The sequence below is a fragment of the Lissotriton vulgaris genome, chromosome 8, assembly GCF_964263255.1.
Source record: "Lissotriton vulgaris chromosome 8, aLisVul1.2, whole genome shotgun sequence".
Taxonomy (NCBI): Eukaryota; Metazoa; Chordata; class Amphibia; order Caudata; family Salamandridae; genus Lissotriton; species Lissotriton vulgaris.
In genome coordinates, this window is record NC_141696.1 from 574450198 (window position 1) to 574466228 (window position 16031).

A 16031-nucleotide genomic window follows, 5' to 3' on the forward strand; every position below is an offset into this window, starting at 1 on the left:
ATTAAAACAAGGGATGGAGCTAGGCAATTGCTCGTGTTCCTCATCAACAGCACCCTCTTTTACCCACTTGCATTAGGGTAACGGCAGGGGGACCTCCTCGACATGCGACACATCGACGCATGGGTCCACGCCTTCCTGCCCTCAACTCGAAGTGCAGTACGCGTCGTCAATAGCACCTGTCGTTGTTCCAATTATCTGGGCTCCAAACAGTATTTCCGCTGGTGGATGAAATGTCCAGGCCCCTCCGGCAACAGCTTCAGGGTGTCTGCTACCTATTGATGAGTAGAACGAAGATCTTTAGTCAAAGCATAAAAGGGTCAAAACAATTTTTTATCTCAAGACACCACAAACATTTGCTGGGCGGTGTGGATTTGAATGAAAAAAACATCTCAGGCCTATCAATAAATTTGTGCTAACAATATGTAATATATTACATGTTTGACTTTTCCACTGTATTACCTGTGGTCGGACGTATGCGTTAATTCTAAGAGAAGAGAAAAAATAAAACAACACAGACATGTTGTATTCCCGCAAAACATTTTCTTGAGAATCCTCAAAAAAGGGAATTTCAAAACGCTATTCATATAGCATGCACACAGCGTCTACTTTGTGAACCCTCACTGTTGTGCAAAACATCAAACACTTCTAATATTCACTTTATTTTATTTTGTTACTCATGACCAGGCTCATGTACTATGGGAAGCAGCAGGAAACTAACTTCTACAAAGCTATAATTGCAACAGAAAAAATATTTTGCTGAGGATATTTTGCTGAGGATCACACAAGCATCTTTCACCTTTTTCACTATGTAGACCATGTCTTGTGATGGTCGGGTGGAGAAAACAGCACAAAATGACAAAACACATCAAGAAGAGGAAGCTTGGGTATACATAATAAGAGAAGAGAGTTTCAAGCTGGCAGGTAGTATGGAAAATCCTTGTAAATATACATGACGTTAAGGGTGGCCTCTTTGAACATATGTGGACTGAATAACGGAGGGAAAAGGCAAACGGCTGCAGCTACGCTAAGGACGTTAAGGCTGGACGTGGTATGTCTCCAATCATATTATGGGGAAGGATAAATTCATGCTGGAACAGATGGGGTATGATGTTCTTGCTCATACAAATCAGGATAGTAGGACAAGAGGAGTAGCTATCCTAGCTAAAAAAATATTTCACTAATACAAAGCCATTGAAATTCCCCCGTTATAGTTAGTTCAGCTAACTATAACACGTGCGCCTGCAATGCACTGCTGATGGCATCACATATTACATCACTCATGACGTGGTCAGTGACATGACAAAGTACAGAACTATTGTTCCCTTCAAAGGTCAAATAAGGAAACATTAGTCTGGGGCGTCTTCTCTAATAAAGACTATCAGTTTATTTTCACAGACTAGCTAATAAAGAACTAGCAGTGTGCCCGCATAACTTTAAAACCCAACACTTGTAAAACAAAACTACCAACATCAAATTCCCTTTTTAGAGCAAAGCAGAACAGGCTAATAAAAATTGGAGAAGAGGAGGGAGCAATATACATGTTACCTATTCCTAATTTATAGGAGAGCTAGCGGAGAGCTAACTACCTCCCCCATTTTTGACAGAAGGAAATCTGAAACATATTTCTCTTCAGTCAAAACCATCAACCCCCGGGTGCAGCACTGGGCAGAAACAAAATTGTAGGAGATACATAGCACTTTTGAGAGGGCTAGAACATCTTTTAGCACATGTACAAATGTCATTGCCATAAAATGATGTGTGTGCCTATTAATATCGAGAATTCATTCTTATTATTTATCCATTGCAAAACACACAACCTCTTTTGAGGCCTTATATTCCCATTAAGGAGTAAGGACAAGGAAAGTGTAAAAAAATCCCCCATAACCAGGCACTATGCGCCATTCATTAGGGAAATGGCGGCAAAAGGGAAATCTATAAAAGAACAACCATGTAACAAAATAGACGTACACTGCTAAAAGTGCTGCCTGTGAAATTTAAGGACAAGAACAAATTCCCCACAGAGGAGCTTGTACTAGTATCAAAAATAGAATTGTCAAAACAATACAAAACAGAAACAAGCATACCAAGGCTGCAGGTATAGTGGCTGTGCCAAGCACAGAAAGCATAGACAAATCCCAGCAACACATGCAAAGAAGCTGTGTCACAGAACACAATGCCATGCTCAGAACACAATGCCATGCATTTCATGCACAGTGAAACTGCAGCCCAAAACCCAGTATGCTGGTCTCCTTAAGATCGATCAGCATACCTACCACGCAGAACAGAACAAACAATGCACAATAAGCCAAAGAAAACATAAAACACACAATATTTACATGCGTATAACATAAAATAATACGCAATAATACATATACCAAACACAAAAGCCACAAAAAGGGAAACACAATATTAGTTACTCAAAGGACTATATCTTTCTCATGCATGTCATGCAACATGCCATGTCAGTGCACATGTAATCCGTCTATCACAAAGTTGGATCAATATTCACCATAACACAGAGATAATATTTCCCATTGCACTGAAACGAAACAAATCAAACCACAAAAGAAAAAAAAAAACAACAACACACAAAATATTGGACGGAAAGGCAATCACTTAGTAAAAATACCCTATATAAATACTTACCTTAAAACCTATGCTTGGAGCCCATTCACACCCTAACATCCTTTCAATGTAAAAAAAAAAAACCTATTCGTTGTCTTAGACAGGACGAGCCCCCAACCTCCAGCCAAAAGAACAAAACATGTAGCAGTATTGAAAATCACATGATTAAATTATGATAACATTTAAGGCAGCATCAAAAGACAAAAGATATACATGTGCTTTCCATGCGTAAAACTGTTATTCTTGTAATTAAAGGTACCAAATCTTTTTTCTGCACAGACATCTTACTTCTGGGTGAAATCACAGCTCTAACTGTGTTATGTTAATATATTGACATTTGCACAAACACACTCTGCACCTCTACTCAGCGGGTGGGGCACTGGGCCCACTGCAATGGTGTCCTATGGACAAACTGCATACAAAGACTTTTATACAAATCCAATGTATACATGCATATATACATTCCCACCAGACCATTCTTATGAGCAACACAATCAATAATAGATACCTACCCTCGCATGATCAGTTCTCTCCACTAGGGATCCACTAGCAAAAACACTAATCAGTATGCCCATCAGAGACCCCCCCCCTTACTCAGTATTTATTCAAATAGAAAACCTGTATACCATGACATGGACCAACAGTGAAACAAAATATCTGGTAAATTAATTTTTCTCAAGACAATCCTTCTTTTTTCAGACTTGTCCAAATGAAATAACCTGTTGAAAGTTATTCATAAGTTTGTTCCTGATACTAAATCACACGTGTTCTGAACAACTCCTTCATACTTTAGTCTAAACCAGCATTTTGCACTAATAATTATGCAGACTCGCTCTAAATTCACAATTCACATGGCTCCAATTGTGTATCTCTGCCTGTCCGTGCCAATAGCTGGGCCTCCTAGCCCCCCCCATAATCTTCTGTCTGTGCGCTGCGAACCCATTGGAATGCTGTTATCACACAAGGTCACCGCTGCTCTGCTCGTCTAAATCTTCCACAATTGCCTGCTCACATTCTCTATTTTTTTCTATTTAACCCTTCCAGAATGGAATAGAATTCACACACTGTCATAGTAAACCTTTCCCAGCCCAGAGTCCCAAATTCATTTTCAAAGTCTTCCTTTGTCGTTCAGAAAATGCATCTCACACTTACCATCTTCCAAGAGCTAAGAATTCTGGGCTGCTCGCCAGCCTTCCTAGCCCCCCCTGGCATTCAGCACCAAGGCCAAATCTGCTTCGCAGTCTGTGCTCGACGCTCAGGCGCTGACAAAGCCAAGAAGCCTTTCCTAACTTTTTCGACATGCCATATTTTAAAAAATACATTTCTCTACCTCCTAACTTTACACACTTTCTACATTGCTATTAATATACATTCTAATTACTGGTAATCAAATCCTCATTCTTTTCTTCATCTTCTACTGTTCACAAATTAAGGGGATGAAAGAAACCAACATTTTTTTCATAGAGCATAGCCCTGCATGCACTTTTACACTACATAAAAAAAAACACACTGATAGCCAGGCGCAACCATCTCAGGTAGCTCACAAGTACCAGACAAACTAACTCATGCAAAAGATGCACTCACTTCATGACATACATACCCAATCCTCTTAATCACTGCTCACATTGCCCCCCTGAGCCATTACAAGCACATTTAAATAGGAACACCTTGCACATTTCAAATGTACACATTTTGTCTTCTTTTAAAACTAAACTGTTGATCTGTCCATATTCTAGGCTATCATAAGTCCTCATATCTGTCTTTGCTGAACCTCTCTCTGCCACAACCTTAGGAATTAAACATGCTCTGACAGCTGTACATAGCGAACAGTCTCTCCTGTAAGTAATCTATCTTAACTGCATCAAAATATTAAACAAAATCAGGATAAATCTATATTCACATACATCTTAGAATTAAAAGAGTCTTTTACAGGAGCGGGTTGGCTCTTGGCCAATCTGACATCAGTTGAACTGCAGCAACACCTAAAACATTGCAACTTACTGAAACGCGGCATCTTGCACCCTCAATCAAACACCACCAAACTCACTCAATCAGATACCGCCAAGGAACCCACACATACCCGGACACAAAAGACCAAGCAACTATCTCCACACACAACCACTCACATTCGCCCACGCACATACATCCTACACATTAAGTCCCTGCCAAACACGTGTTACCATAATGGGACAAGGCCCGTCGACCAAGTCCTGGGGAACCTGGACCCTACCGCAGACCGAACAGTACACTAACTGTTCTGAGGATGGAGAACACATCCGCCACCCGGGTGGCACTAAAGATCGCTGCGCACTTTACCACAGGGGACCCAGGACCCACTCCCGCCGAACCGCCACCCTAGGGGTTCGGGGTGAGTTCCGGAGCCTACCCGCAATGAGCCACGCCTCCACCACAGTACCACCCGGTCGGATGACCAAAAACAAATGTCCTCCCAACCTCCATTAAGTCTGTCAGAGCACCACTCGCACTCTGAGTTCCCCGGAGCACACTAGCCCAAGGAGCGCACCGGCTCCTTTACCACTAGAGACTCACCGGTCTCTTAACCACTGGGGACACACTAGTCCCTGGAGCACCCTAGCTCCTTCAATAACCAGTCGGACCACTCACCTCCTGTTCGCGGAACCCGACATCCACTGTTCTCCACTGCCAGCTGCTGGGACCAACACGGTCAGCTCCAAAGTTCCGCCTTCTGGACCCCGGCGCAGGATCATGAACCGGGACCTCTCCTGATCAGCAGGGTGGGGCAGCGCTGCGAGAACCAAGCTCGGCATCAAAGTGGGTACCCAGACCCACCGTGCCGACCAGAGGGTCCCCGGCCTTCTGCTACCCACCTACGGGTGAGAAAGATCCTTATCGCGGAGTGCCTGCTCGGGCGCCATCTGATAAGTGTGGCTCAAATCCACCTGAGCGACTTACCTCACTCATCTATCACTAACAATTAAATAATCCAGCCAGGCAGTGGAGAAGAATTAGACACATATTTATTTAAATAATATTCATCTGCAGATGGGCCCTGTCAGTTCTACACCCCAGAGAGTGCATTGAGAGGACTGACTCCTCTCATCACAGCAATACATTATCACATAGCATGGTAGAGTAAAACCACGCCCAGACTGGAAAAGTACTGGGCTCAGCAGAGGGAGAACAATTAGCTCATACATTGGGCATCTGCGAAGGCTACCCTGTTATCTTCCCTTCAAGGACACAGAGCCGAAGCTCTGAGGAAAGAAATGCTGAAACAGGGACTTTCTGCTCATAAGGGAGGGGGGAAAACTGTACCATGAGACATTGAGCTGCAGAGCAAATGTCAGCATTAGAAATCTGCCTGTCATAGGCAAGCTTCTTATTATTATAAGAAAGTATACAAAATTATCAACAATGGGACCCTAACAGATAGAAGGCAATGTACTACAGCAAGTCTTCTAACTTAGAAGGCAAAAATAAGACAAAAGCTTAACCATTACAGAAACAGTTCTATCCAAATGAAGCTTGCATATAAAGAAAAATAGCTCAGTGGGTTGCAGCACATGAATAATAGGCTGTAACTGCATATTAATGTATGACACATTAGGCTAACATATGTACAACATCATTAGCAGGAAAATTACAATCTATCAGCAGCGCCCCCTTACCAACGGGCCACACACGCAACCTGGGCTTCATCCTGGACTCCTCCCTCTCAATGACCAGACAAGTCAACGCCGTGTCCTCGTCATGCTTCAACATCCTACGTTTGCTACGCAAGATCTTCCGGTGGATCCCCACTGAAACCAGGAAGACGGTCACCCAGGCCCTCGTCACCAGCCGTCTGGACTACGGCAACTCCCTCTATGCTGGAACCACAGCCAAACTCCAGAACAGGCTCCAGCGCATCCAGAACGCCTCAGCATGACTCATCATGGACATCCCCGATGCAGCCACATCACCGGACACCTGAAAGAACTGCACTGGCTCCCCGTCAGCAAGAGAATCACGTTCCGACTCCTCACCCACGCACACAAAGCTCTCCACAACCAAGGACCCAGATACCTCAACGACCGCCTGACCTTCTACACCCCCACCCACCAACTACGATCAACCAGCCACACCCTTGCCATTGTTCCCCGCATCCAAAGAGCCTCAACGGGAGGAAGATCCTTCTCCTACCCGGCTGCCAAGACGTGGAACTCCCTCCCCATCCCTCTCCGCCTGACCCAAGACCACCTCTCCTTCAGGAGGCAACTCAAGACCTGGCTGTTCGGACAGTAGAGGACCCCCCCCCAAGCGCCTTGAGACCCTCCGGGTGAGTAGCACGCTATACAAATGATTGATTGATTGATTGATTGATTGATTGATTGATTGTATGTGGAGTGGAGTGATTAAAAATACCTAACTAGTGGGCGGAATTACTTTTATTCTTGCTCCTAGTCGATATACTAAAAGTAGGGTGGGTCTCTAGGTCACCCTGGTTTGCAATGAGTCTGGAGTCCTAGTAGAGTGCCAACATGTTTCGAGCTTACCCCTAAGCTCTTCCTCAGGACGCCAGAGGGACCAGCCCTGTCTGTACCACTCGAAAGGTGCAGTATACAAAAGTGATTATAAATGCTGGTTAGTAAGCATTGGTTGAAGAACATACATACAACATTGAATAATGTTCAGTAGGTATCTGTAATAAAGAAAAACAGCAATATTAAGAAACAACATCCTGCCTATAGCAGGTCAAAAGGAAGTATTCCTGTTCCTCAATTGTGGTGCCTGCGACGTATGTGTCATGCGCCAGACTGTACACAGATAGTAAAGGTGCCTGTAAAAAAACAAGTTGTGCGCCTGTGAACCTAAATAGGAGAAAAGGCATGTAGTGGTGCGCGGTGTCCCAGTTGCAGTGTTTATAAACTGGGTGCTTTTTTAACAAAAAACAAACAAATAGATCGATCCACATCGTGGTGCCACATAGAATCACAAAACATACGCGAACAGGTAAACAAAACATACTTTTTAAAAGGCTGTATTGTGCCTCATGGTCAATGCGAGAGGGCTAGAGAGTTCCTCTGGAATTCTGTAAACGGAAGAGAAATGCTTGTTACTTTTCCGTCTTACATCTCAGAGACCAGCCGGGCCAATGCCCTCAACACTTCCACCCCTGCTACTGCCACCAACCTCAAACAGGGAGTGAAAAACTTTCACGCTTGGATCTCCAATTGCACAGACAGCATCGTCCTCAACAAGAGCAACATCCAAAGAAAATCACCTAAAAAGGTCAGCTGGTAAACCCAAGAATTCAGAACAGCGAAATGAGACAGCAAACAGTTGGAGATGAGATAGTACACCAGAAAGGACACCTCAGACAGGGCAGCCTTCAAGAACTCTCTCAACCTTTACCACGGCTGCTGAGGGCAACAAAGAAGACAGCCATTGCAGCACACATCAAAACCAGCACCACCAACACCAAGGTACTTTTCAACATCATTAAGGAATTCTCAATCTGGTTGCCAGCGAAAACAGCATCACACTCTCAAGAAGTTGTTCAACAACCTCGCCCTCTTCTTCCACGACAAGATCGCAACCATATACAGAAACTTCGAACCCACACCAACAGACTTCCTCGACAGATTCGCCACCACCATAACCAACATGAACCACACACTGATCACCTAGAGCATCTTCTCTACTCAGGACACCATCTTTACCATAAAATCCATCCACTTTGGAGATACCACAGACCCTTGTCTGCACCATAGCTTCAACCTTGAAAGCCAAAGAATCGACCAGGATCCCACCACTCTACTCAACACCTCTATCACCACGGCAACATTTCCCGATGCCTGGAAACACGCCAAAGTCATACCGCCACTCAAAAAACCCTGTCAACTCAAAAACTACCGACTAATCTCCCTGCTCCCATTCCCAGCAAAGGTACTGGAAAAGTTCATCAACAATCAACTCATGACACTTCGGTGATCTTCACAGGAATGGCGCTTTACTAACATATGATGCACTAATAGCCGAGGACGGCCTACTCCCAGGTCGAATCTTACTCCATGCTTCCCTGATAATGGCATTGGGCAATAGATGGGGGAAGATATCAGAGGAATTAGCAGATGCCTCTGACTATCCAATACCTACATGTTGTAGGGCTCAGGAGGCATCTCACAAAATAGTTTGCGGCCGCCTTGCGCCTTCATGCGGCGGTGTCGCTCCTACCGCTGATACGGCACTGGGAGGCGGACTTGCCTCACCCTTGCGCAGTCAGGGTGTGGGCTGCGATACTGGAAAGCCCCTCTGAGTCCCTCAAAACCTTTGCTTTTGCCTTATCCAGTATTACGTCACAGACAGGGCATACCTTACTCCTGCCAAAATTAATAGATATTTGCACCGTGAAGATGCTGCCTGCACAGATGTTGTAACCTGGATGTAGACCTCTTGCACATGTTGTAGGCCTGCCTGCTCCTTGTCCTGTACTGGCAGGGAGTCATGACCCAATTAGCTGACTGCACGGGCCACACACTGGGGCTTTCATGGGAGGTATGTCTCATAGGCCTTTTTTGCAGAAGTAAACGACACAGGTGACCATTCTTTTCATTGATTTGGGAACACTGATCACCACGCGCTTAATCACTAAGAAGTGGAAAGTGTCAGTGCCCCCTCCCCTGATAGCTTGGAGGCAGTTGATGCTGAATTGTGCCAAGGCCGAGAGTATAGCGCTGTGTAGGGAGGACACTCTGGGACTCCGCAAACTACCTTTAGCCACTCATTGGCACAATCTTACAGGACCTCCAAGATGGACCATCTCTAGCACTCAATGATCCAGACCTTGTACCTTTGCCGGGGGGAGAGATAAGAATAGGTGGCACGTCATGCAACAGCGGCTCCAGGAGATGGTGGCTGATGCTGATAAGTCTGCCCTGCGGGACACACATGAACAGGCACAATGATGGTTTGATATAATACAGTCTGTTGTTGTGCTGGGTGGGATGGGCGGTGTGGGGAGGCAGGGATCTGGAGGTTTCACCTGGTTACACTTTTCAATTTTGTTTGTCCCTGTTTTTTCTCCTCCGTCTCCAAATGTTATTGACAATGTTCAATGCAGGCCTGTTGTTCGCACTACAGACGAATTTCTCGCAACACAACACACAGCGGGTCTCCTAAACAGCCTTTACTTGATGAGAGATGTGTAATTTGCGCAGGTAAACAAGAAGTAATCACCTAAATCAAAGGTTCGTCAGTATGCTATTATCGGAATGTGCAGTGGCATGTGCACATTGTCAGCTATCTTAGAGTATTAACTTCCACTACCCAACTGTAACTGGGTAACTTGGATTCTTAATGCGATAGCTCAGTTGTAAGTTATACAGGCATGACTAACCCTGTATTGTTGCAAGGCTGGTAAATCACATATAAACAATAACAACAGATTTAAAGAAAAAAACAATCATCTCACTCAGGACACACCTGCACCAGAACCAGCTACGCAACTCCTTCCAAACCGGTTTCCAAAGCAATCACTGCTCTGAAACCGTCTTGATTGCAGCCACCTTTGACATCCGAACCCTCCTTGACTGAGTAGAAACATCTGATTTGATCCTCCTTGCTCTCTTTGCAGCCTTAAACTCTGTATACCACCACACTCTGATGAAAAGACTCCACCACATCGCTATTCGAGAGGACAGGCTCAGATGAATCACCTCCTTCCTCACTGGAAGAAATCAGAGGATTCCACCTACCACCTTTCACCTCTGAACCCAAGGAGATCATTTGCGGTGTCCCTCAGGGCTCATCCGTCAGCCCCATGCTCTTCAACACATACATGACCCCTGTGGTCAACATCGTCAGATCCCACGATCTTAACATAATTTCTAACGCAGGCGACACCCAACTCATCCTCTCACTCACCGGCGACCCCAACACCACCAGTGGCAACTTCCACAGATGCATGACAAACGTCACCTACTGGATGAAGAAGAACTGCATGCAGCTGAACACAGACAAGACGGAAGTAATGATCTTTGGCAACAGCAGCAACACATAGAAAGGCTTGTGGTGACCATCATACATAGGACACGCACTTACTCCCTCCAAGCATGCCAGAAACCTCAGAATCATCATTGACCACAAGCTCACCAAGAAATCACGGATCAACACCATCTCCTCCGCCTGCATCCTCACTCTGCGCATGCTATGTAATATCTTCAAGTGGCTACTCCTACACACGAGACCCACCATGACACAAGCCCTCATCACCAGCCGACGGGCTACTTCAATGCCCTTTATGTAGGAATCGCTGCATACCTTCTATGGAGACTTCAGACCACACAGAACACTGAAGCCACACTCATCCTTCCCTGATGATCCTACATCTCACCACACCTCCGGAAACTCCAATGGCTCCCCGTATAGAAGATATGCCAATTCAAGCTGCTGACCCACGCACACAAGGCTACACAACCAAGGAACAACCCACACTAACTACTGACTGAACTTATTCTGACCATCGAGTAGACTAAGCTCTGCCTCCTTTTCACTTGCCTATACTCCCTGCATCTACCAAAGCAGAAGTGGAGGAAGCTTCTCCTCCCACACTGCAGCAAAGACCTAGAACAGCCTGCCCATGCACCTTTGGACCATCACCTCACTTCTCGAATTCCGAATGGCCCTCAAGGCCTGGCTGTTTGAACAGGCTTCCATGGCCTGCAAGCACCTCGGGTGATTAGCTGCGCATTATAAATCCTCATCGACTGAGTAGTTGTGTTGTTACTATAATTGGTGGCACAGCAGGGGCAATGTGTCGTTCAAGCTGCAGTGGCCTCCTGATGAGATACTTGGCACTCATTTCTTTTGTTACAAACTAAGCACTGCATATAACTCAAATATCTGTGGAAATGAGCATTTGCACAGTGATTGGCATTTAGCTTTGCACTTGAAGGAAGGGCCTAAGGAACCTGGGAGCCCCAAATGACTTAAATCCATCTATAGCAGCACATTTGCCTAATATGTTTTAAAACAGTTTTTTGTCAACAGATAACGATCAGATTTTTTTTCTTCCTTGTTTCCCTCATAAACTCCAAGAAGTTATGGAACTCCTTTTGTGAAGAAGAAATTACCTAAAGAGGGTATATATGGGTTTTCCACAAAACCTGATTGATCCTGTGTAGTGTTCACAGTACGCTGTGGGTCAGACTCTATATGGCATACGATTCTGGGTCTGTTTAACCATAATGATTGTGTCTCAGATGCATCAAAAAAATTGCACTGCTTTAAAATATTACTGCATTCAAGTGTTATTAAGCCTATACAAACTGGTGTGTTTTGAGGTGGGACTAGGAGATACATTAGAGTAAACACAATGTTGAAACAAGGTGTTTATAATGTACAACGCTTATCTACACTGCCAAACTGTGTCGGATGCCACATTTTGTCCCACTTACAGCCAATAAAATGAAAATGGGGCGATGATGGGTGTTCAACTTCTAAGGTGCTAGTGCAACAGATGCTTTATGGTGAGATCTGTACTTTGTTGTGGAGGAAGATGGCCCAGTAACAGTCTTTACATAGGCTAATCCACAACTATTTTTGTTAAACCAGTCTACATTTTCTCTTACAGTGATCTATGAATCCTGCAGTTTTTACAACGGTCATTGTGAGCAGTTTTGCTCACCGTCAAAGGAACAAAATCGAGTTCAGTGTTCTTGCAGCTCAGGCTATACATTGGGAGCAAACCAGAAATCATGCATCCCAAATGGTAAGAAGAGAGCTTTTAATTTCACATTCATTTCGCCTTGAGTTTGCTGTGCTTGATAGATCTTCGGTAAAGTGTGTTCAGATCGTCTAGCATCTCATTGGTTTGGTGGTAAAGGTGTTTGAGACCGCTTTGTGAGAAAATGAATATTTTTGTCAGTTCTGAAAATAGGAATATATTTAAATGTAAAACATTCTGAAATTTGAGAACAAGCCATCATTTATTTTGTCAACCTCTAAACAACCTTGAATTGTTAAACAGCAACAGTATTGCAAAACAAGTTGTAAAACGTAATTATATATATATATATATATATATTCACTGAAAAAACCATAGGTTTCACACCAGTTATAGTTAGCTGAACATTTTACTCATACAAAACCATTGAAATTCCCACGTTATAGTTAGTTGGACTCACTATAACTCGCGCACCCGCAATCCACTGCTGATGATGTCACATATCACATCATTCATGACATGGTCAGTGACATCACTGATGACATCACTGATGACATCTCAAATGACATCACTGATGACATCGCTGATGACATCATCCATGTGAAAATATAATGCACCTCCTCACACTCTAATCTAATCTTTAATACATCCAGTGTTTAATACAGACTACCATTCCTGATACCATTGACACACCACTACCAGTTACTACATACACACTCAATGATTCCTAAGTCTACACACACATCCACTCATTCACCAATACAATCACTCATACATACAGTCACTCATCAATACAACACTATCATATGCACTTATACACCTATACAGACACTCACACACTGCCACTCATCCATGGAATAAATCGCAAACCTAGTCAGTCATGCAAATAATCAAACACACTCCCATTTCCTCATCTATACAGTTATACAAACATAACCATACATATTCAAACACATTCTAACACATACTTACTCTCTTTTACAATCACTGATACAAGTACAAATTGATCCATACAGTCACTTACGCAATCACAGACTCTCATGTATTGACATTGATATATGCCAACTCTCACATGCACAGTGTTTTACATATGTACTTACTTGGACATGTAGCACTGAGATATCCATTCACTCACCAACACACCCATGCACACAGTCAATCACCCATACAGCTGTTTCCACATGCACTCTTGAACCCATACGCCTAGTGAATCAACTGCTCACACATCTATGCACAGAGTCACACACCTCCCAGCCACTCCCACACACACTCACCCTCACATACAAATACTTGGGCAACCAATCAATAATCCATATAGCCACTCATATAACTACTAATCAACACATGCAGCAGCTTACACAACAACAGACATAATGATGCACAAATGCAGACAGTTTAGTCACTAACCCATGCATTCAGTAAGACACATTTAATAAGTCACTCATTCAGTCAGTCATGCACCTACTAAATCCTTCATCCAGACACTCATTCATACACTCATTCTTCAAAATGTAAAACATATTTTAACTTAACAGAAACACACAGACACTAGAAACATAACGTGGGAATTTCAATGGTTTTGTATGAGTAAAATGTTCCGCTAACTATAACTGGTGTGAAACCTATGGTTTTTCAGTTAATTTCAAAAAGTTTTTTAAATGCTAATTCCTAACTATAACAAATGTGAAACCTATGTTTTTTTCAGTGAATTTCAAAGGTTTTTAAATGCTAATTCCTAACTATAACGATTGTGAAACCTATGTTTTTTTCAGTGAATTTCAAAGGTTTTTTAAAAGCTAATTCCTTTCTATATCGAGTTTGTAACCTATGATTTTTTTTATTTGCTGTTTTGTGTAAGTATTAATTATTATTAATTCATTTTTGAAAAATATTTTACCAATGTTTTTTTTTTTTTTTTTGATAATTTTTTCCTGGGGCGCTCAGGGTACGTGCACCGGTAAGCTCTCCGGAGAGCGCTCCGAGAGCGCTATTTCTGCGTTCGTTAAAAAAGAATATGTATGAAAAGTAAATAATAACGCAAGACATTTAGTACCATACTTATAAAAGCAGGGAAGGGAAGTGAAGTAGGGGGACTGAAAGAAGGTGAGTGTGGGGAACGAGAGTGAGGAGAAGGAGAGTGAACATGGGGAATGTGGATAAGTGAAGAAAAGGTAGTAAAAGAACAGTGGTGTGGAAGGGTAAGAAAAGAGCAGTGATTTTTAGGAAAGAGTGGAGATACAGACTGGATAAAGACAATTGAGTGTGAGACAAGGTGAGTAAGGCAGTGAAGACTGAAGGCCACATTTATGAGGCCATGCGTCACTTTTACACCACTGGTGCGTCACTTTTTGTGATGCACCAGTGGTGTAAAAAATGCACCTTGTTGAGTCTTATTTACAAAGTGACGCATCTAGGTAAATGCGTCACTTTGCAAACCCAAAGTCAAAGTTCAAGTCAAAAAGTTTTTATTTGTTTCGGTACTCAACTGAGGACCACAAATATTATATAAAAACAATTTACAAAAGGAAAAATTCATTACAAATTAATTTTTTACAAGTTAATATAATGTTAAAAAGGATTTTAAAAATGTATAGAAATTATAACATACAAGTTCATTAGGTGGTTGTTTGCACACCAATAGTAATTCCTTTACTGATTAAATTCTGCATTTACGGTATATAGGATCAAGATGTCTTGACCGTGCTGTTACTACATTAGAGCTTGGGCATGCAAATAAGAGGTGCTCGATGTTCTGTTCACCCCCTTGACAAAGAGTACATAATGGGGATCCACCCGGTGACCATCTTGATGTAAAGGTTAACACTGGTAGGATACCTAATCGCAGCATTGTAATTGCCCTCCTTGCACCATGTGTTAGGGAAAACCCTATATATAGCTGTACATGCTTGTACTCCAATGATTCAACGTAGAATTTATAAGTAGATAATTTGTTACAATGTGCATAGTCAAGTTCGAAACTCAGTTTAGGAGTAAAACATTTTAAGAAAAGTTTCAGTTGCAAGGCTGACCAGGTGAGCAAGATATCCGTACTGATTTTGGCAATTTGGAATACCACAGTCATATTCCCGAAGAATGTTTGCTTTGTAGCATCAAGTTCAAAAGTCTCAATTTTAAGCAGGGATCGTAGTGTTCCTTCTTTTGCGTGAAGGAGATTATAAGCCCACCTGATAACATTAGCAACAGCTGTAGCATAGGAACTTGTAATTGAGAATTCTAGTCGTAGAGCTTGGACCGGCGTGGATTCTGAGACCTTCAAGATTTTTTTCAGGATTTTCCCTTCTTTTTGGTCCATATAAGCCCACTGTTTTATAGGGATATGCTCCGTAGCGTAGGATAAAACAGGGGGGATCTTTACTCTGTATATTTTTAGCAGTGAAGAGAAATGCCTGTTCCCTGTAGCAGAGTAAAGTCTGGAGAGGGCCCCGGCATGTAGTTCTGATTTCCTTTTTAAATTGTTTATCTGCTTTGTATTTTTTAGATTCTTTGAGAAGATCCTACCGAGATAGGTGTATTCATCAACCTCTTCTACTTTTTCTCCGCCGAGCCTCCAACAATACTTAGCACTTTGTTTTCTGCCAGAAAAGGAAACGACTTTTGTTTTCGTTAAGTTTGGTATTAGGAAATTATCCTTTGAATATTTATGTAAAATATCTAGGAGCTTTTGTAAACCAAAGGGCGTAAGGTCCAACATCACGAT

The 16031-nt window shown here is 42.9% G+C and overlaps 1 protein-coding gene across 2 annotated transcripts in view; it reads left to right on the forward strand.

Moving 5' to 3' along the window:
• Nucleotides 1-16031, forward strand: part of LOC147697737 (coagulation factor X-like) — an 824358-nt gene that overhangs the window by 270643 nt on the left and 537684 nt on the right. For both annotated transcript variants that reach the window (XM_086934412.1, XM_086934411.1), the window contains exon 6: nt 12221-12358. In XM_086934412.1, the coding sequence (XP_086790538.1) occupies nt 12221-12358 (138 nt within the window). The remainder of the gene's footprint in view (nt 1-12220; nt 12359-16031) is intronic.